Source organism: Furipterus horrens, unplaced genomic scaffold (genome assembly GCF_987537825.1).
Source record: "Furipterus horrens unplaced genomic scaffold, mFurHor1.1.pri manual_scaffold_5, whole genome shotgun sequence".
Classification (NCBI taxonomy): domain Eukaryota; kingdom Metazoa; phylum Chordata; class Mammalia; order Chiroptera; family Furipteridae; genus Furipterus; species Furipterus horrens.
The window spans coordinates 128526640-128546009 of record NW_028327175.1 but is presented as its reverse complement, the minus strand read 5'-3'; the positions used below and the strand labels follow the sequence as shown (position 1 = coordinate 128546009).

The window sequence follows — 19370 nt, the reverse complement described above, 5'->3', positions numbered from 1 at the left end:
GACTGGAGAGTTAGGAGAACCAGAAACTTGCAGGGCCTTGAAAACTGAGGAAGGAAGGAGTTTCCAGAAATAAAAGGAGGGTAGATAGCTCCAGAGAGGCCAGGAAGAGTGAGACTCCAGTTAACGACGGCACTGGGGGCTCATGTTCACAAGGTACAGCAGGGGCCAGTGTGAAGCAGTCCTGGTGTGAGCAATCCCGTGGCTTGAAGGGGTGGGGTGGTAGGGACCAGGACAGCTGGAGACCCAGTTCTGGGCTGGCTTCAGTACTAGGTCTGTCACCACAGAGACATGTCTTTCCAGTATTGCCAGTGCCACTGACTTTAAAAGAGAAAGTGGAAGTAAGATTTTTATGAGAAATTTGGTGTTTAATCCCAGATACAGAGCTCTGGGTGTGGAGCTGGGAGGAAGGGGCAAACAAAATTATTGTACAAAAAAGCCACTCTAGCCTTTTCTGTTGGAATCGGGGTTTGTGTTCTATGGTGTAGACTGAAGCCTAGAGGCCCCTGGGAAGGGACATGTGTCTGTCCTGCTTCTGGGCAGGGCCAGGATTGGCATGGTCAGGGATCCTCATAGCTGGTGGGGGGGGCACTTACTATCTCCAGGTAGAGCTTGAGATGGCGATCGACACCCTGAACCCCAACTACTGCCGCAGCAAAGGGGAGCAGATCGCCCTGAACGTGGATGGTGCCTGCGTGGACGAGACCAGCACATATTGCTCGTGAGTCCCCAGCCCCGGGCTTCCAGCTTCGTTGTGTTCAAAAGTGAGCCTTACAAAGGCCTTTAAATACTGTGGCCTTGTGCCCCATAGCTGTGCTCCCCACTGGCATCCACACTGGAGTGGCTGAGCCTAATGCAGATCCTATCCTGCAGGAAACATCTTCTGTGAAATGCCTGCTCCCACCAATTTCTTCCCAGGCCCCTTGACACTCAAGAGTGGGGGCTCCCACCTCCTGCTCGTCTCTTGGGAGCTCATACATGCCTTGAGTTCTGTCACCCCATCTTCTCTCCTGCAGCACTTGGTCCCTGGCTCTTGAGTTCAGAAGGTGTCTGGGGTGGCAGAGGCTGTGACTACAGGCCTGGGTTAGGTGCTTCCTCCTTTTTTCCCTATGCTCTCAGGAAGCTGATGGATAAGCAGACATTCTGCTCCTCCCAGACTACCAGTCACACATCCCGCTATGCTGCTGCACTCTACAGGCAAGGTACCTCGGCTGGGCACCCTGGGCTGCTGTGGTGCTATGGCGGAGTGAAGTGGGGTGGGGACTGGGATGTGAAGAGGCCTCCCCCAGTCTGGTGTCCAGCCCCTCCTCCCCCAAATGCTAGACACCGGCAGGGCCAGGCAGCTTGTTCAAATAACAGAGTGTCAGGGGATCAGAGTTGGCTATCTTACGGGACTTCTGGCTAGCCAACCCTCATCCTGGTAAGGTGGGGTTCCAAGGTCATTGTCCTCCTGGGGCACAGACACACACAACAACTTTTGAGACAGGTGATAGATTTTTGTTTTAAATACAAGGTACTTACGATCCAGCAATTTTGTTCCTAGACAACATCTACCCAAGGGAAATAAAAGCTATGTCCACATCAAAATTTATACACAGATGCTCACAGCAGCATTGTTCATGATAATGAAAAAAGGGAAGGTCCAACTGTCTGTCCATGAGGTAATGCCTGGATGACAATGTGGTGTAGCCCTTTAGTAGAATCTTAGTCATCTCAAAGGGTGAGGGACCAGACACATGTTGCACAGATGAGCCTGGAGAGCAGTGGGCCTTGTGAAAGTGGCCAGTCACAAAGGCCACGTTTTGTGATTCTACCCCTATGAAATGTCCAGAACAGACCAATCCACAGAGATAGAAAGCACAGGAGTGGTTGCAAGGGGCTGGGGAGTGACTGCTGAAGCATACAGGGTTTTTGTGGAGGGGGCACAATGAAACATCCTTAAATTGATTATGGTGCTGCTTGTACAATTCCGAATGTTACAATACATTGAATTGTATGGTTTAAGTGGATGAATTTTACAGCATGTGCTATATCTCAAAACTGTTCAAAGTACAAGGCCCTAGAAATTGCGTTTATAAAGTAATCAGTGAAATAAATTTGAACACATAGGAAACAGAATAGAATCAAAAGTAGCAGCAAGTAATTACACTTTTTGAAGTAGTTTTTTAACACCCCATTCTGGCAGCCAAACCATCCATGTATTTACTCCTTATCTGGAGCGTTCTGTTCCCTCTGGGTTCCAGACAGCTTCCATGGGGCCCTAGCCTCTGATTCCTTCTCTTTGAAGCCCACATTCATCTGTAAAATGATTTTATGCCACTGCCTCCCAGGGCACAGTCTGGTTCAGAGGGAAAAGCCATGACCTTCATCAGAGGCTGTAGATACTCCTTCACCTCCAGGGAGCTACTTCCCTGGCCATATTTGTAGTAGCTGACTTCTCAGTGGGACAGGTGGGGTTCTGAAAGGAAGAGGCAGTGGGAGGATGAGAGAGGGAGAAGCTCTGGGTGTATATGGGGTCAGGGAGTCAGTGAGGGTGCTCTGACTGAGGCCTGGCTGGGAAAGAGCGGGTATGTTTGTTGATTACTTGCCTGCTGTGGTCCGAGCAACTAGTTGGAGGGAGGGCAGTGGGGCCAGGGTCAGGAGGGTTTGTAGGCAGGCGCATTAAGGAAGTGGCTTTGAGTCTGGATTTGTGTCCTGATCCCAGTTGTGTGTTTGCTGTGTCCAACAGGGCCAGGTGGGTCATCCTGGTGGTCCCAAAGCTCTAGGATCAGAGTTGGCGAGTGGTTTGGCATTGGCCAAGGTCTTCAGGGAAGTCTGGGGCCCTCGGTGACTGACTGCCTTGAGCCAGGCTGGGTGGGCGGGCTCAATTCCTAGAGTCAGATCCAACTGCTTCTTCCTCTGCCAGGTGAGCTCCACCTGACACCTTTACACGGCATCCTGCAGCTGCGGCCTAGCTTCTCCTACTTGGATAAGGCAGATGCCAAGCACCGAGAGAGGGAGGCAGCCAATGAGGGTGAGCTCTGGCTCCTCCAGCTCTGCTGTCTGTCTATGACTTGACAGGATGGGTTGGCCATTTAGAAAGTATTAAACGGATGAATTTTAGATTTAGCAGGCTCCCTGGCCTCTACCCACTGGGTGCCAGTGGCCCTCATCCGCCAAAATGTCTCCATGCATTTCCAGATGTCCCCTGGGGTGGGGTGGGGCAAAATTGCACCTACTTGAGAACCACTGTCATGCATCTACCTTTGTCTAGAATGAAAATTCACAGGCACCGCTACTTGGGGCCTCCATGGGGATGAGGGTGAGAGCGGGAATAGGGGTTCCACCACGGCTGCAAACAGGCTTGGTTTGTCTTGCAGCAGGGGACTCTTCACAGGATGAGGCAGAAGAAGATGTGAAGCAGATCACGGTGAGCTCTGGCCCAAGAGGGAGGGTGTGGACAGGAGGCAGCAAGGCCAGTTTTGTAGCTTAGCAGTCAGGAGAGCAAGGCGCAGGAGGGTCTTATGTAGAGCATAGAATGCACAGTCTGGGGTGAATCGGAGCCTTCCTCCTGGGCTGCCTGGAGAGAGCCTTAACCTCTGCCTAGCCTAGCTGTCCCAGCCGTAAACAGGACGGCAGCCCTGGGTGTGTGTGAGACATGGGATCTTGGCTTTGCCTGGGATTGCTTGGAAGAGGAAGCCACGGCCCCAGAGCCCAGCGGCCCAGCGGCCCAGCACACATGCAGACATTGCCTTGTTTAACAGGGCCACAGCCCCGTCTTAACTAACCATATGGTTCTGTCTCTTCGTTGGTGCATGTTTGTAGAGTTTCTATCTTAATAGTTATTCATATATTTTAAAGATTGTTAGAAGAATTGATCTTCCACTTATGGCTTATAGAGTCTCCCCCATTTAAGTATATTTAGATTAAAATGACTAAGTTTTTAAAGAAAAACACTGCACAAGTAATGTAGATGGTACATAGTGTGGCGAAAGTTGTGAATGTTTGCATATTCTTGAAGACTAGTGAATTCTCGTATAACCAATCGGGGGACCCATCTGTTCTCTCAGTAGCTTATTGGATGACTTTAGATAACTCTTTCCCTTCTTGGGGACTCTCTGTATCCCCCCCCCCCCCTTAAAATTATTTTTTTAAAAATTTCTTTGTAGAGAGAGGTGAAGCAGGGGGGAAAATGGAGAGAAACATCAATTGGTTGCCTCTCATACACACCCTAACCAGAGACTGAACCCACAACCCAAGCATGTGCCCTGACTGGGAATCAAACCTGCTACCTTTCTGTTTTGCTGGACAGCACCCAACCAACCAAGCCACAATTTTGCCCAGTCAGAGTGCTCTGGCCCTTTTTAATAAGCGAGTGTTAGTCCTGTGTGCCTTCAAGGCCCCCTGTGGAATCCCAGAACTCTATAATCCATTCACAGAGAGGTGACTCGGCATAACAGATAACCAGATCTAAATGGCACAGGTAAAAAAAAGGGGGGGGGGGATATATTGGTCCTTGTTACTGAAAAAATGAAGGGTAGCTTTAGATATGGCTGAATTCAGGTGCTCAGAGTCTGTCATTGAGACCTGGTTTCTCCCTCTTTAGGTTTTGTTTTCCTTTCTGGCATCTTTCTTAGGCAAGGTGTCTGTCCCAAGTGGTAGAGTTGTCCCAGCTCTGAGAGTCTTACCTCCTCCTAGCTTCCAAGGCCCCAGGGAAAAAGAAACTTTTTTCTCATTACTTCTAAGTAAAGTTACAGACAAGACTCATAGGTTTGCCAACTTGGAACCAGTCCCTGTGGCTAAGAGGATTTGGTGCTCATATTATCCAGGTCTGAGTCACCTGCACACTCCTGTAGCTGGGAATATGTGTTTTGTGGAGAGGGTTCTTAGGTAGGAACTAAAGAGGAACTGGTGTTTCTCATAGGAAAATGGGGGTGCTGCCACCAGTGAGAGTGGAAACTGATTGGGTGCTGGGCAGGCAGTATCATGAGAAAGCTGTTCCCTGGCCTGTGTTGGCAGGTCACAGAGAGGGACATGGTTAGAACTGAATTTAAAAGACCTGTGGCAAGAAAGGAGGGGAAGGTAGGAGTGGAAAATGCCCCAGATGTGGGGTCCTCTGGCTTCCTGGTCGGGCTGAGGTCTGAGGCCATGCTGCCTCTCACCCCTCAGGTACGGTTTTCTCGACCCGAGTCCGAGCAGGCTCGCCAACGCCGCGTGCAGTCCTATGAGTTCCTGCAGAAGAAGCATGCTGAGGAGCCCTGGGTCCACCTGCACTACTATGGCCTGAGGGTGAGCTGGGTTCCCAGGCGCTGTTGATCCTCTGGGGATGGGCTTCTAGGGGAAGAGCCCGGTGCTCAGGAAGTATGGTAGCATGGCCTCATTGGTTTCACCTCTGCCTTACTTCAGATTCAGTTGTGGCTACTTGGTAAGACCACAGGGAGAGGGGATTAAGTCCTGTGGGCAGAGCGTCTTCCACTCTAGCTGATCCACTCTGTCCCGAGAGGGAGGGAGTGTGAGGTTGGGGTGGGTCTGCCGCTTCTGGTCCTGGGTGCAGCCCCAGGCTTTCCCCAGCCTGAGCATCTTGGTGGAATTTGGTTATGTATTTTTCATTTATCACATGGCCAAGATCACTGTGTTACCTGCTAAGGGTGACTTACTATGCTTGGTTTTCACCTCATGCATTGACTTGAGAACCCAGTGTCTGAAAATATGTGGAGGGAGGAAATTAATTGATTATTAGCTCCCAACACACCACAGGCTAGGGCTCCCCAGCGTTTTTCTCAGGGTGGAGTTCTGAGTTTTGGAATCTTCCTGGGAGAGAGATGTGTTGACAGTCTTTGACTAAGGGTCAGACGTCCTAAAGCTCTGCTATTTCCTGGTGTGTGATCTTGGGCAAGTTACCTAATCTCTTTAAATCTCTTTGTTATGGGAATAATAGTAGGCTCTAACTTGGTGGCATTTTGAGAATAGGTGAGTTGGTACACATGCAGCCATTAGTGCAGAGCCTGGTGCACAGTAGGTGCTCACTGAATGTCAGCTGTCATTTTTGTCACCACTCCTAGTGTCCCTGTGTCACAGGGCATTGAGCACCGCGCTGGGGCTGAGCGGCTATAAAGCCTGGAAGGTAGGCTGAGGCCATAGTATCACAGGTCTGGAGTGGCAAACCCAGGGGGTTGCATGTGACCCCGTGGCCAACCTTGGGCCAGCACATTGGGCAGCTGGAGCACAGTGGTGCATGGGTACAAATTGTGGATGGCGGATTGCATGGGTGCTGCCGGGCCTAGGGCTTCAGCTGAGGGTCTTCCCCCAACAGGACAGCCATTCTGAGCATGAGCACCAGTACTTGTTGTGCCAGGGCTCCAGTGGGGTCGAGAATACGGAGCTCGTCAAGTCACCCAGGTGGGCCTGGCTGGGACTGACACTGGTTTGGGTCCTGCCTTGGGACGGTGGCCCCTTCTGTAGCCTGAGGGAGGGCTATGGGAGGGGTCTCATGTCTTCGACTGCCCTTTGTGGAAGAGAGTGGTCCTCCTTTCTTTAGCTGGGGGTGGGATGGGGATGGGCCTCTGACAGACTGTAGGCAAGGAGGCTTCAGCCTGGGAATGTGTGGGTTCACAGGCTGGGTGAGTTGGAGACACACCGGGGCCGCTGACCCTCCCCTCTCCCCCCTTCCGCAGTGAGTACCTCATGATGTTGATGCCACCCAGCCAGGAGGAGGAGAAGTGAGTAGAGGCGCTGGATAACCCGCCACAGCTCCCTGCCTGCCGCCTCTGACCCAGTGCCTTTATTTCTAACAGAGACAAACCTGTGGCCCCCAGCAACATCCTGTCCATGGCCCAGCTTCGCACCCTGCCCCTGGCCGATCAGATCAAGATCCTGATGAAGAACGGTGGGTGCTCATGGGTGCTCATCGTACCCTCTGTCTCCTGAGCCTGGGACAGACTGAGGACCAAGTTTGAGGCCAGAGGCTCCCTGTACCTGAGCTCTCCAGCTTCTCATCTGCATCCCGATCTGTGAAGGGTGCTCCAGCAGCCTGGTGTCCCTCAGGGGTCAGACTTCCCCTGCCACCCACATTACTCCCCTGCTGTGTGAGCTTGGGCAGGTCACCCCTTTCCTGACCCTTAGTTTGCTTATCTATAAAAAGGGACCAAGATAGCTCCTGGGGGCTGCGGGGAGGGTTCAGAGAGGTGAGGCTGTAAGGGCTAATACTGAGCCCTGCATGTGGACATGAGGTGTAGTCTTAACATATTCGCTTGTGCTGTGTTGTGGCGCCCACACAGAAGGGACTGGGCTTTTTCTCGGAGAACTCTTTGAGGGCCAGAACCTGTAGGGACCTGGAGCTGGTGACTGGCCAACCTGAGACTTGACCCTTCGACCTGTCCCAGGCTCTGGGCCCTTCTGAGTTGTTCACTCAGGAGTCTCAGGTGTGAGCAGAGGGGAGCTCCCTGCTGGGGCAGCAGTGGGCTGAGGGCAGGGGGGCTCAGGTGGTTGGGGTTAGCAGAGAACAATGGTTAAGTGCATTGACTATGGACCTGGTGGCCTGGAGTCCAGTCTTGGCTCTGCCACTTACTCACCAGATGATCATGGGGGTGCACCTCCTTATATGCAGTTTTTCATGGGGATTTCCCCCAGGATCCAGTGGGCTGTTACTGCACTGGTATCCTGCTTGTCATGCATGTGCTGGGGTTGCTATTTGAACTTGACACTGCAGACCTGGTGGGGGACAGGGGAAGCCCAGGGCTCTTCTTCCCTTGTTTGACATCTCTTCGTCCTCAGTGAAGGTTATGCCTTTTGCCAACTTGATGAGCCTCCTGGGCCCCTCCATTGACTCTGTGGCTGTTTTGCGTGGCATCCAGAAGGTGGCGATGTTAGTCCAAGGAAATTGGGTGGTAAAGAGGTAAGATCCTGTAAGCCCCTTAATGGGGCTTAATCCACCTAAATTTAATGTGATTGCTGGTATTTGGGTTGAAATCTACCATAATGCTTTCTGTTTGTCCTGCCTACATTGCATTTTATATTCATTTTTACTTTCTACTGGATTCTTTTACTATGCCATTTTTCCTGTTAATTTGGAAGTTTTCCTTTCCTGTTTTAGTGATTCCCTATAGATTTCAACATGTATTCATGACTTGTCTCAGTTTATATTAATTGCTGCTCTTTACCTTCATCCAGGCTAATTCAAAGAATTCAAAATGTTTTATATTTAATTCCATCTCACATGGTGTTGTATTTGTATATTGTAATTCTCTCTGCTTTAAACCCCAGAAGACATTTTATTATCTGGTCAGTATTCTTTCAATCTCACACATTTGCTTTTTGATTTTGTTCATTATTCTTTTCTGTGTCTCCAAGTTTCTATCTGGGATGTTTCCTTCTGCTAAAGAATGCTGTGGCATTTCCTTTAATGAAGTCTGCAGGGGCTGAATGAATTTCCTTGGCGTTTGTTTATCTGGAAATGTCTATTTCAGCTTTGAAGGATATTTTCTACTGGGTGTAAATTCTAGGTAGATCATTTTCTGACTTCCAAGACCACATAACACTTGTTACTTTGGAGGTATTCTGCTTTTGTATCCCTCTGGCTACTTTTAAGATTTTCTCTTGTTGTGTCCTGTTGGGGTTCATGGATCTTGAATTTGTGACTTGCAGTTTCTCTTTCCTGGGATTCCTCCACTAGTGTTTCTGTCTCCAGCACTAGACTGTCAGTTTCAAGGGGTAGTGACTGTGTTGATTCCCTTACGTCCCTGGTACTCACTATAATGCCTGGCACAAGGTAGACCCTTGGTAAATATAGTGTGGTTAGCTACATTTTATGCATACACGAATTATATTAGTTCTAAATGGTATACTATAAAGTACTTTTTTAAAAAATATTTTTTAAAATTTACTTTTAGGAAGGGAGTGGGAGGGAAAAAGAGTAGGAGATAAACACTGATGTGGAAGAGGAACATTGATCAGTTACTTCTCTCACACCCCCAACTGGGAACCTGGCACACTACCCAGACAAGTTCCCTGACATGGAATCAAACACACAACCTTTTGGTTCACAGTCCAGCACTTAGTCCACACCAGCCAGGGCTAAAGTACTCACTTTTAATAAAGTACGGTGTAAGGTGAAAAATCTGTCAAGAAATGAATTGTTAACAAATTTTTAAGAAAGTAACTCACTGCAGAAAGTCCATCATTTCCCAGTTGGTTGGCTAAGTAAGTTGTAAAGTATATTCGTGTCAAGGGGCACATGGCAGCACCCTTTCACTGGGAAGCACAGGCCTCAGAGTACCTGGTTGGTATCTGATTATGGAAGACATTCATGATGGCACATCACTCATTAGATGGGGCCCTGTGTATATTTATGTTACACATGAACGAAAACCAGGGGCCATCCCATTATACACCAGAGGACACTGGCCCAGAGAGGCAGACACTTGCTGAAACCTGGCAGTGAGACTGCCACAGCTGGGTTGAAGCTTTGCCCAGTGCCACATGTGCTCATGCTGTGGAGGGGTCTGTCCCTGTGACTTGAAGGTCGGGCCTCCTGAACCTGTCACGTTCTTTGGGTCCTGCTGTGATCTCTGCCCTGACTGCCCTCACTGCCACACCAAAGCCTATAATGCCAGTTCCTTGCCCTGTCCCTTTGTGTCCCTGTGAGGAGATGATGCAAAATTCATGTATTTGTTCAGTGTGTCTAATTGCTTATCCTGTGCCCTGGGGGTACTCTCATTCAGACACTGTCCCTGTCCTCAGATTTAGAGGTAGGAGCAGGCACATTGAACGTAGAGGTTAAGGGCCTGGGTCACATTCATTCAGCTCCTGCTTAGCAGCTAACTCCTCTCTCTGTGGTAGCAATGGGTAACATAGGCCAGGTCCTCATCCCCAGAGTGTCTTTATGGGAAGGGGTGGACACAGAGCTTGGCCTTGAAGGACGGGTAGTAGTTGGTGGCCAGGTAGTAATGAGAGGAGGGAAGCAGGACAGAATGAGCAGAGGTCCCACCAGTGTGGCGTGTCTGGGGATGGTATGTGTGCTCCTGGGCAATAGGTCTGTGCTGGCCAGGGGGTCAGGGTTGTGCTGTGGAAAGGGGTGTAGTAAGCCCCAGTCCTTGCTCATTCACCTTTGGGCCCTGAAGTTCTCTGAGCCTAGTGCTGGCCCCATTCTCTCAAGGGTTCAACCCAACTCATGCTCAGGGCCTATTCAGGTCCCAGCCCTCCACCCTGCAACCCCACCCCCGCTATCACAGTCTCTCTTGGGATTTTGGGATTGCACCTGCTTTCCATGCGGGACCCACTGGTTTCCCAGAGTCCTGGGCTGGCCATGTCCGTCTTTAAGCCCCTGGCCCCTTCATGACTTGGCAGTGGGCCTTGGGGCTGGGCCAGTTGTAAGGGGGGGGTGGGTCAAGTGGGGGTTGTGTGGGGAGGGAGCTTCTTTATATGTTCACGAGAGCCAGGCTCCTGGGGGAAAGCAGGGTCTCAGAGGAGAGTGGTCGGGTCCAGGTCTGTACCAGCCCATATTGGAAAGAGTCATGGGCTGGGCTAGTACACAGACTGAGGCCTGGGCTTTCACTTGGAGCCTGGGCAGTGGACAGGAGTCAGACGGGGCTGAGGACAGGACTGACATGCCACCCCTGCTCTCATTGGCAGTGATATCCTGTATCCCAAGGACTCTTCCAGTCCTCACAGTGGTGTGCCCGCCGAGGTGCTCTGCAGGGGCCGAGACTTTGTTGTAAGTGCCCAGGCGCTCTGGCCTCCAGGGTTGGGGGCGGGGAAGTTGGCCATGGGAGGAAGATGAGGACAGCACAGGGCTTCCAGGACCTTGGTGGGAGCCATGGGCAAAGGGCAAGAGTGTGTGGGCAGGGCAGGGTGGGAGGCTCTGGACTCTGCCGTTCTCCTTTTTCCTCTCAGAATCCTGGAGTCTTGGCTTTATACAAACCTTTGAGTTTCTCTTGCTGCGAGTTGCGAATTGGAGGCTTATAGGTGAATTCTGGGCAAGGAGCATGTTTCATTTGGCTTGAGTGGTGTTTTTAAAATAAATCAAAATTATGATGCAGACCAGATTTCTAGTTCATTATGAATAATTGGAGTCTGGTATGACTGGCTCATAGCCCTGAACCGCACTGACTTTGGACGGGGCTGGCGATTCCCAGTTCACAGAGTGCTGGGCACGTCTGCTTCCCTCACGCGTGTTCTTGGTGTTGTTGCAGTGGGCCTTTGCAACTCCAGACCTAGGTCATCCTTAATCCCACCACCCACCCGCCCTTTGCCCATATCCAGAGCTTCAGTTCCTGCTTTGGTAGCTTTCTTGGGTTTGCACAGTCTGTCTCCTTAGAGTGCCCACTGTGGCTGTGGTGTGCTTACGTGCAGACCTAGTGGCATGGGGCAATCTAAAGTTGAAGAGTGTGTCTGCATTTTTCTCTTTCTGACTGGCTGGTCCAGCTCCGTGGCGGTCACTGTCCGGGTGCCTGTGTGCTTTATCTTTGTCTTTGGGTGTCAGAGTGCAGTGCATATTCACTCCCAGGCTCACCCACTCTGCACGTGTACCATTTGCCCGTCGCTGCCTTCCAGCCCTTCTCTGTTCACGCAGATGACGTCCAGTCTGGGTGCCTGGGAGAGGGGCTGATCAAATCGGAGTTATTATAGGTGACAAATGGGCAAGATGTCCCTGACCAGGGTTGTGGTCTAGGTGGGGGTGTGTGGGGCCCAGCTGCCTTCTTGGAGGAGACAGCCCTGGGGGTTCTTTGCAAGGGAGAAAAACAGGGACTCAGTATTGAAGTGATTACCTGCGGTCAGATCCACACCCAGGTCTGCCTGACCCCAGGCTCCCAGGACAGTGGCATGGGTTTGGGGATAGTCTCAGGAGTACTATCTCTGCTTCCTGGAAATATGCTTCTTTCTCCCTCAGATGTGGAAGTTCACGCAGAGTCGGTGGGTGGTAAGGAAAGAGGTGGCAACTGTGACAAAAGTAAGTGATGTCAATCTGGAGGGAGGGGGTTGGGTGGAGAGGGATTAGAGGCTGGCCAGCCTTACCCTTGCCTATGCCCAGCTCTGTGCAGAGGATGTGAAGGATTTTCTTGAACACATGGCTGTGGTGAGGATCAACAGAGGCTGGGAGTTCGTCCTGCCACCTGATGGGGAGTTCATCAGCAAGCACCCAGATGTGGTCCAGCGGCAGCACATGCTGTGGGCAGGCATCCAGGCCAAGTAAGGGCTCACTGGGTGTGAGGCAGATTTGGGGCCACATGTCCCTCTTCCACTCAGGTGGACACTGCTGGCTGACCCAGAATCCCAGTGGAGCCCTGACAACAGCCACTCCCTGCTGGTCAGAGCGTTATGGGAGGCAAGATCTTGCCATATCTATCTTATGAAGGAGGAAGCAGGGCACTCAGGAGCAAGAGCCTGGGTGGATGGGCCTGTGCCCTACAGATAGGGCTGCCAGAGCTCCCAGCACACAGCGTCTGAAGGGTGGCCCACATGATGGAGACATGGTTTAGAACTGAGTGTTTACTCTTCTTTTCAGATTAGAAAAAGCCTATAACCTTGTGAATGAAACCATGCCAAAGAAGCCGGATGGACAATCAGGTGTGCAGGCTGTCGGCCAGGCAGGCCCTCACCTGGCTCAGCATGGCTTGGCCTAGGGACGGAGTGTGTGGCTGTCCTTCCCACTGACTGCAGCTGCAGCGATTGAGCACTTCTGTACTTGGGACTGTGTTTGGCCACAGGCCCCTGAGACCTGCTTGTTCTCTTGGGTTGGCAGGAGATGGGGGGCAGGGAGGACAGGAGAAATTGGCAGGAGCTCAGCAGTAACCATCCTGGCTTAGATCTCTAAGCATGGGAAGCTGCTTTTCCCAGTTCTTTCTTCCCTCATCGCTCAGGTAGCTAAACCCTCCAAGGTAAGGTTGGGGTAAGGCAAGACAGGGCCACATGCTGCAGCTACAGCTGGCCTGCATTGTTTCTGTCCCCTTGCTCTAGATCAGTGGTTCTCAACCTTCCTAAGGCTGCGACCCTTTAATACAGTTCCTCATGTTGTGGTGACTCCCAGCCATAAAATTATTTTCGTTGCTACTTCATAACTGTAATTTTGCTTCTGTTATGAATCGTAATGTAAATATCTGATATGCAGGATGTATTTTCATTGTTACAAATTGAACATTAAGCATAGTGATTAATCACAAAAACAATATGTGTGTTTTCCAATGGTCTTAGGTGACCCCTGTGAAAGGGTTGTTCGACCACCAAAGGGGTCGCAACCCACAGGTTGAGAACCGCTGCTCTAGACAGTAGAATGTCCTCTGTTGGGTTGGAAGAGATTGTTCCTTGGGGTGGAGGGGCCATGGGCCTTCATCGCAGGACCTCTGCTGCTCAATCTCTATGCCCTCCTGAGCAGCCCTCTTTCCACAGGGCCTGCAGGGCTGGTCTCTGGGGAGCAGCGGGTCCAAGCGGCCAAGAGCAGGGCCCAGCAGAACCCCATGCTGCTGTCTCAGGAGCTGCAGCAGAGGAAGGAGCAGGTCTGGGCGTCTGGGGTCCTGTCTGGTGTGCGGATCAAGGAGGAGCCCCTGAGTGAGGAGGGAGAGGAAGAGGAGGAAGGCGAGCCCATGGACACCGCCCCCAGTGGTGGCCTCCACAGCAGGCTGACTAATGGGCTGCCTGCTGGGTGGGCTGCAGGTGGGGACAGCTTTAATGGACTCCTGTCCCCTGGCTGTGCCAGCACCCCAGTGGCCCAGGAGCTGCGGGCCTTCGTGGAAGCCACCTTCCAGAGACAGTTCGTGCTCACACTGAGCGAGCTCAAGCGCCTCTTCAACCTGCACCTGGCTAGCCTGCCCCCAGGCCACACGCTCTTCAGCGGCATCTCCGACCGAATGCTGCAGGACACGGTGCTGGCCGCTGGCTGCAAGCAGATACTGGTGCCTGTAAGTGGGGCCTGTGCCGTGGGGGCGTCGGCACGGGACTGTTCTCTGCCCTGGGCTGGGCGTGGGCAGCAGGAAGGAGCTGGGGCACTCTACAGTGGCCTGAGTCCTGCTAGCGTTTGGGGAGCCAGCACGAGATGTGTGGGGACTTGAGAAGGCCACTGACCTGGGTTGGAGCCTTGGCTGTCATGTGGTGGCTGTGAGTGACCTTGGTCCAGCCAGCCTTGGGCTCTGCACCTTCTGAAGTGAGTGAATGTTCATTTTTGTATCATAGAAGTCGGGTAAGGGCCGAGCACCCCCCCGGCACCTGAGTTCATTCCTGTCAGCATGGCCATTTTTAGGATGATTTCTAGTACCATTGATCTTTGCAGCCTGTAGATGAAGAAACCGAGTTTCAGAGAAGTGGGGTGAACCTGTTTAAAATTCAAGTGCCCAGGAAGTGATAGCTGGGTTCTGAATGTCAGCATAGTGGTTCCAACTCTTAAGTCCTTTTTGCTTCAAGTAAGATGAGCTGAGCTTTTCCCCAGGACTCCCAGCTTGTACCTGGGCCCTGTCCATAGAGGCTAGGTTAGCATTTCTGGGGCCAGGCTTCTTGTTCTGCTATTGGCAAGGGCCCCAGAGTGCAGGAAATGTAGGCGCAGAGGATATGTCGGAGACCGTTTCCCTTAGCTGAGGGTGGAGAGTGCCAGGCTGTGCCCTCAGGGAGGCTGTGCTGGTTATTCTTTCCTCCCAGGCTCTGCCCAGGCCTAGCAGCAACATGGTGAGGTGGGCTGCAGCTACCTCTTAACAAGGGAGCATTGATGTTAGCAGTCCAAGTTCAGAAGCATCTGCAGCTTTGGGTGAGCTGAGGCAAAGGCCCATCCCTGGGTATGTGAGGAATAGATACTAGAACAAGAGGCCATGTGCTGGAAGCCAGGCTGGCTGGGCTGTTGCAGGGAATCTCCTTGGTGAGGTCTCTTAAAGAAGGTACTGGGTTTGGGGCCCTGCCCTGCTGGGAAGCCCCTAGCAAATGGGTCCACTTATCCTCAGGGTCCCCTTTCTCTGAGCTTGGCCTGGCAGGAGAGTGGTGCCTGCCTGATGTTGGCCAGGCTGTCTTGAGAACAAGGTGAGGGACATGAAGCCAGCTGCCCTCAGACACCCTGCTTCAGCCTCCAGGACCTGCTCTTGATATGCTCTTTCCTCCTGGTGGGGTTGGTGTCTGTGGGACACTGGCCCTCTCTGCTGCATGCCCGTTGCCTTCCCTCCCTGTGATCCTGATGTGGGTACCAGATCATGGTCATGTCCAAGATAGAAAGACCTCAGGTCTGTCCAGCCTCGTGTTTTTTACACAAGTTGCTGAGGCCCAGTGAGACAAGTAGACTTGCACAGACTTGAGTTTAGCTTCTGGTTCTGCTTCTTAATAGCTGTGTGACCATGGGCAATAAGTAAACCTCTCTGATCTGGATTTTTCTCATAGAGAATGGGGGCATAATACTTCACTGTCTCCCTGGTTTTTAATGATCAAATGAGACTATATATGGGGTAGTAACCATTACTGTTACCTATGTTGTTGCACCAAGACTGGAACCAACTATGCCAGGTGCCATCTTCCTTGCTCCCCATCTCCAAGCACCCAGAGACTGGGTCATCTCCAGTCCCTACTGAACCCAGTGCATTAGATTGCTTGGGAGGCAGGCAGGGCCACAAACCCATCACTGACACAGCCCTTGTGGGAAAGGACTAAAAGGAGACCAGATGTCCCAGGGAGTTATGGGAGAGGCTTCTCAGGACACATCTGAGGGTTGGTATATAGGAAAGAAGAACTCTGATGCTAAAGCAGAGAGGTGAGCTAATGGGAAGAGCCCAAGTCCTCACCTTAATGAGCATACCGTGGGCTTAAAGCCAGGTGTGTCATGCTTCTGTCGTTGTAGCCCTCTGAGGCCCTGGCGGGGTTTGCTGACTCCTCCCCAAGAACTGGGCTGGTGCAGGCAATGCGGGGAGATGGGGCAGGGAGGGCGGGTCCATGTGTTAGACGAGCACCCAGCTCATGCCTGGGCCTTGGTCAGTTTCCCCCACAGACGGCTGCTTCCCCGGATGAGCAGAAAGTGTTTGCCCTCTGGGAGTCTGGAGACATGAGTGACCAGGTGAGGCGGTGTTCCTGAAGGGGTGAGGTGTTTGGGGGACCTAGAGTGCAGTCATGGTTCAGATTTTCCAGCCCCTCCCAATTCTGAATATTCTGTTTACTGTCAAACAGGCTGGAGGTGCCAGTAGTTTGAGCCTAAGTCAGTGGTTCTCAAATGCCAACCTGTGGGCCAGCTGTGTGAAAACAGCCTTTTAGAAAACCATGTTGATTCCCAGGACTGATCCCCAGGCATTGAATTCAGTTCACCAGGAATGGGGTAGTGTCCTAGGTACTTCAATTTCTACGAAGCTTCATGGGTGATTCTGACGCCCAGCTGGCTGGCAAACTGACGGACCCCACTGCTCAGGGACTTCTGGCAGTAGGGATCACAAGGATTTCTTCTCAGGTCTTCAGTGCTGCTGGATTTTTAAGTTAGAGAAATTGATAGTTTTTTTCCTGTAGAAATTGGAATGGCTGTGGGGGTCCAGTGAATAAAACAGGAATTAAACCAGCAGACTATTTGTACAGTCATGGACCCTTGAGGTCTACAAGTTTTCCCTAAATCATGAACTTTTAAATTGGACCCAATCCTTCCCTTTATCCCAAACTTAAGATCTTTTTTTCTTTATTCTGTATTGTGTACATCAGTGCAATTCCAGGTGAATCCTGGGGTGGGTCAGTAATGTACCAAATAGGTCATGCTTAGGAAGTTCTGTGATAGATTTGATAATCTACCTCTTTATTGCTATTATTTCAGAAGTCGTATGTCCCATGTTGGACATACTGGATCAGATTTTCTTTCTCATTGAACACCTTTTCTGCCTTTGGAGGGGATTTCAGTTACCTTCTATCCTATTTTTATTTTGGGGTGTAATACCCTGTTATGTTTGTATGCCAACACTTTCAGCCGTGCTCTCCTTACCCCTTTGTCTTCATGTAGTTTAGATGGTGGCTTTACCCACCTGCTACATCATCTTTCTCCTATTTATTATGCAAGAGTATGTTGAAACTGCTTGTGCTCTGCCTCCTCCTCACCAGCTCTTTTGGGCATATACCTTTACTGTTATTCTTGTTTTGGGGGGTCTCAAGAAGACAAATTGCCAGACATGTTCATCTTTAACCAGAATCCCTGAGCAAGGACTTTTATCACAGACTGCAGTGTGGGGTTAGGGTCATAGCTTTAGATTTCTGGTTTGGGATGTTTCTCTTTTTAGGTGATTGCTTCCCAAAATAACATGTTTCTGCTACTAAAGCATCGACAGGTTTTGCTTGAAATTTTCTCCAAAAATTACCGGGTACGCCGGAACATGATCCAGTCTCGGTTGTCTCAAGAGTGTGGAGAAGATCTAAGTAAACAGGAGGTGGATAAAGTGCTAAAGGTATGTCCATCTTGTGTATAACGACATCCAGAGTCTTCTGCTCTGACTATAAGTTAAAGAATCAGGGTACCCAGGGCAGGGTCTTCCCTGTCTTAGATGGAGGCTGGCAGTGTGTGGAAAGAACTCTAGTCTGGTGCCTTTCTTGCCACTCTGTGAATATAAAATCAGGTCCTTGGCAACTGATAGTTATTCGCAAGTGTGTGTGTGTGTGTGTGTGTGTGTGTGTGTGTGTGTTGGGGGGTGCTGGGAGGGTTGTGTGCAGAAGGTCTAAATTAAATAAGATGTAGACTCCACCTCAAAAAATGTAGTCTAGTGGGTCTTCACCCTTTAGAGTCCTGACTCCATTCCCCCTTTGAACCTTGTACCACTTCCTTGGTTTCTGCCATAGCTACATACTAACTCTTATACTACTTAACTTTCAGTAGAATTAATTTTAATATATTCCTTAAAAAATTTTTTTTATTGATTGATTTGAGAGAGCGAGAGAGAGAGATAGACGAGCATCAGTCTGTTGTTCCACTTATTTATGCATTCATTGGTTGATTCTTGTATATACTCCTGACTAGAAATCGAACCCCCAACCTTGGCATATTGGGACAGCACTCTAGCCAGCTGAGCTGCCTGACCAGGGCTAATACATTCCTTTTTAAACTAAATGTATTTGTTCAGTATGTTAAAGTACTTAAGTGTACTGCCATTTATAATGCTTTCATGAATTACTGCCCTCCAGATACCATATTTGCAGAAGCATTGGAACATGGAAAGCTGATGACAGTTACCTTATATTCTAATCTAGTATCTTAAATGTCCAACACCATACATAGTGACACTATTTATAAATCACCTTTGTTCTGGTCAGCTTATTGATGGTTTTGTATTTTGTGTCTGCAAAGCACATTCATTTATAGTTCCTCACTTTTGAGACCCCTGTGAAGAGAGGAAGGGGGCCTGAGGCCTAAACACTGAAGGCAGTTCTTGATTTCCTTTTTGTGTTCTATCCATTCCTAGGTCAAGTTGTGAAGTTCTGCACGGAATCTAGTAGTTACCTTTTCTGCTGAAGTCTGCTGTTAACATGCTTCTCTTTCTTTTTCTCTGTAGGACTGCTGTGTAAGCTATGGTGGCATGTGGTACCTTAAAGGGACAGTACAATCTTGACAATTGTTAACAAACCATGACCCCAGTGAATCTAAGCCCCAGGAAGGATAGCAGATCCAGTAGAGGTGGAAGTAGTCTCGGTTGCTTCAAAAGACATAGAGCAAGAGGGACTGACCATTCCATGGCCTGTGGCATTGCACTGTCCAGTGGACAGAGGGGATTGCACTCTGCCATGGTAGGATCACCTAAAGTTTCATCGCTCCCAGGAGAAACCATCGGATCTTCTTAGCAGTACAATTTGAAATTCCTGATGTATTTTGCTTATTATTTGGTTTTATTCTCATAATAGAGTATATTCTGACTTGGGCAAGAAGATGAAAATCGTGATTTAATATTTTACTTTTCATATGTAATGCCAACAAGGTCTAAGTTATGTTTACAAGATGAAGAAAACCTCAAGGTTTTTAATATTTAAAATGCTTAGCAGCCAATATTTAGTCTTTGATTATCTGCTAAGACTTCTGCCAATTTCATTAAACCAAATTGAATTGTTTTACTGCTGGGTTTCTGTGGCCACTTTACCTTGTAAAACAACCTACTTTATGTAGCAGTCTCAACTGTTTACATGAACCATAGCAAAAAAATCAGAATCAAATTCATCTATTCTTAATGTTTGCAAAAGGATGCAAACAAAATCAGGTAAGTATGGAAAAATGTATAAGTGAGGTTATCACAATTTAATGTAAAAAATTTATATTTTGTGTATTTTTAAAATAAATGTTGACACTAACCTGGCATTATGGTCCTGCTGTCTTCCCCTGGCGACAGGAAGGAGTGTTTTCTCTGTGCTAAGCCCCGTATGTATATGTTGGGGGTTGGGGGGCGGGGGAATGCTCCAGGGAGCAGCCCAACTCAGTACAGCTGTGCCAT

At 50.0% G+C, this 19370-nt stretch overlaps 1 protein-coding gene across 1 annotated transcript in view; it reads left to right on the top strand.

Annotated features, from left to right (window-relative positions):
• The window catches only part of POLR3E (RNA polymerase III subunit E), a 36598-nt gene extending 18091 nt beyond the window's left edge, over positions 1 to 18507 (top strand). Inside the window, exons 5-21 of the mRNA XM_090277778.1 lie at positions 603 to 718; positions 1117 to 1199; positions 2903 to 3010; positions 3357 to 3406; positions 5146 to 5265; positions 6290 to 6375; positions 6651 to 6695; positions 6771 to 6862; positions 7750 to 7870; positions 10606 to 10687; positions 11864 to 11923; positions 12005 to 12162; positions 12479 to 12540; positions 13360 to 13868; positions 15911 to 15988; positions 17220 to 17345; positions 18444 to 18507. Of these exons, the coding sequence (XP_090133904.1) occupies positions 603 to 718; positions 1117 to 1199; positions 2903 to 3010; positions 3357 to 3406; positions 5146 to 5265; positions 6290 to 6375; positions 6651 to 6695; positions 6771 to 6862; positions 7750 to 7870; positions 10606 to 10687; positions 11864 to 11923; positions 12005 to 12162; positions 12479 to 12540; positions 13360 to 13868; positions 15911 to 15988; positions 17220 to 17345; positions 18444 to 18500 (1953 nt within the window). The 3' untranslated portion in view covers positions 18501 to 18507. The remainder of the gene's footprint in view (positions 1 to 602; positions 719 to 1116; positions 1200 to 2902; positions 3011 to 3356; positions 3407 to 5145; positions 5266 to 6289; positions 6376 to 6650; positions 6696 to 6770; positions 6863 to 7749; positions 7871 to 10605; positions 10688 to 11863; positions 11924 to 12004; positions 12163 to 12478; positions 12541 to 13359; positions 13869 to 15910; positions 15989 to 17219; positions 17346 to 18443) is intronic.
• Positions 18508 to 19370: the final 863 nt, after the last annotated feature.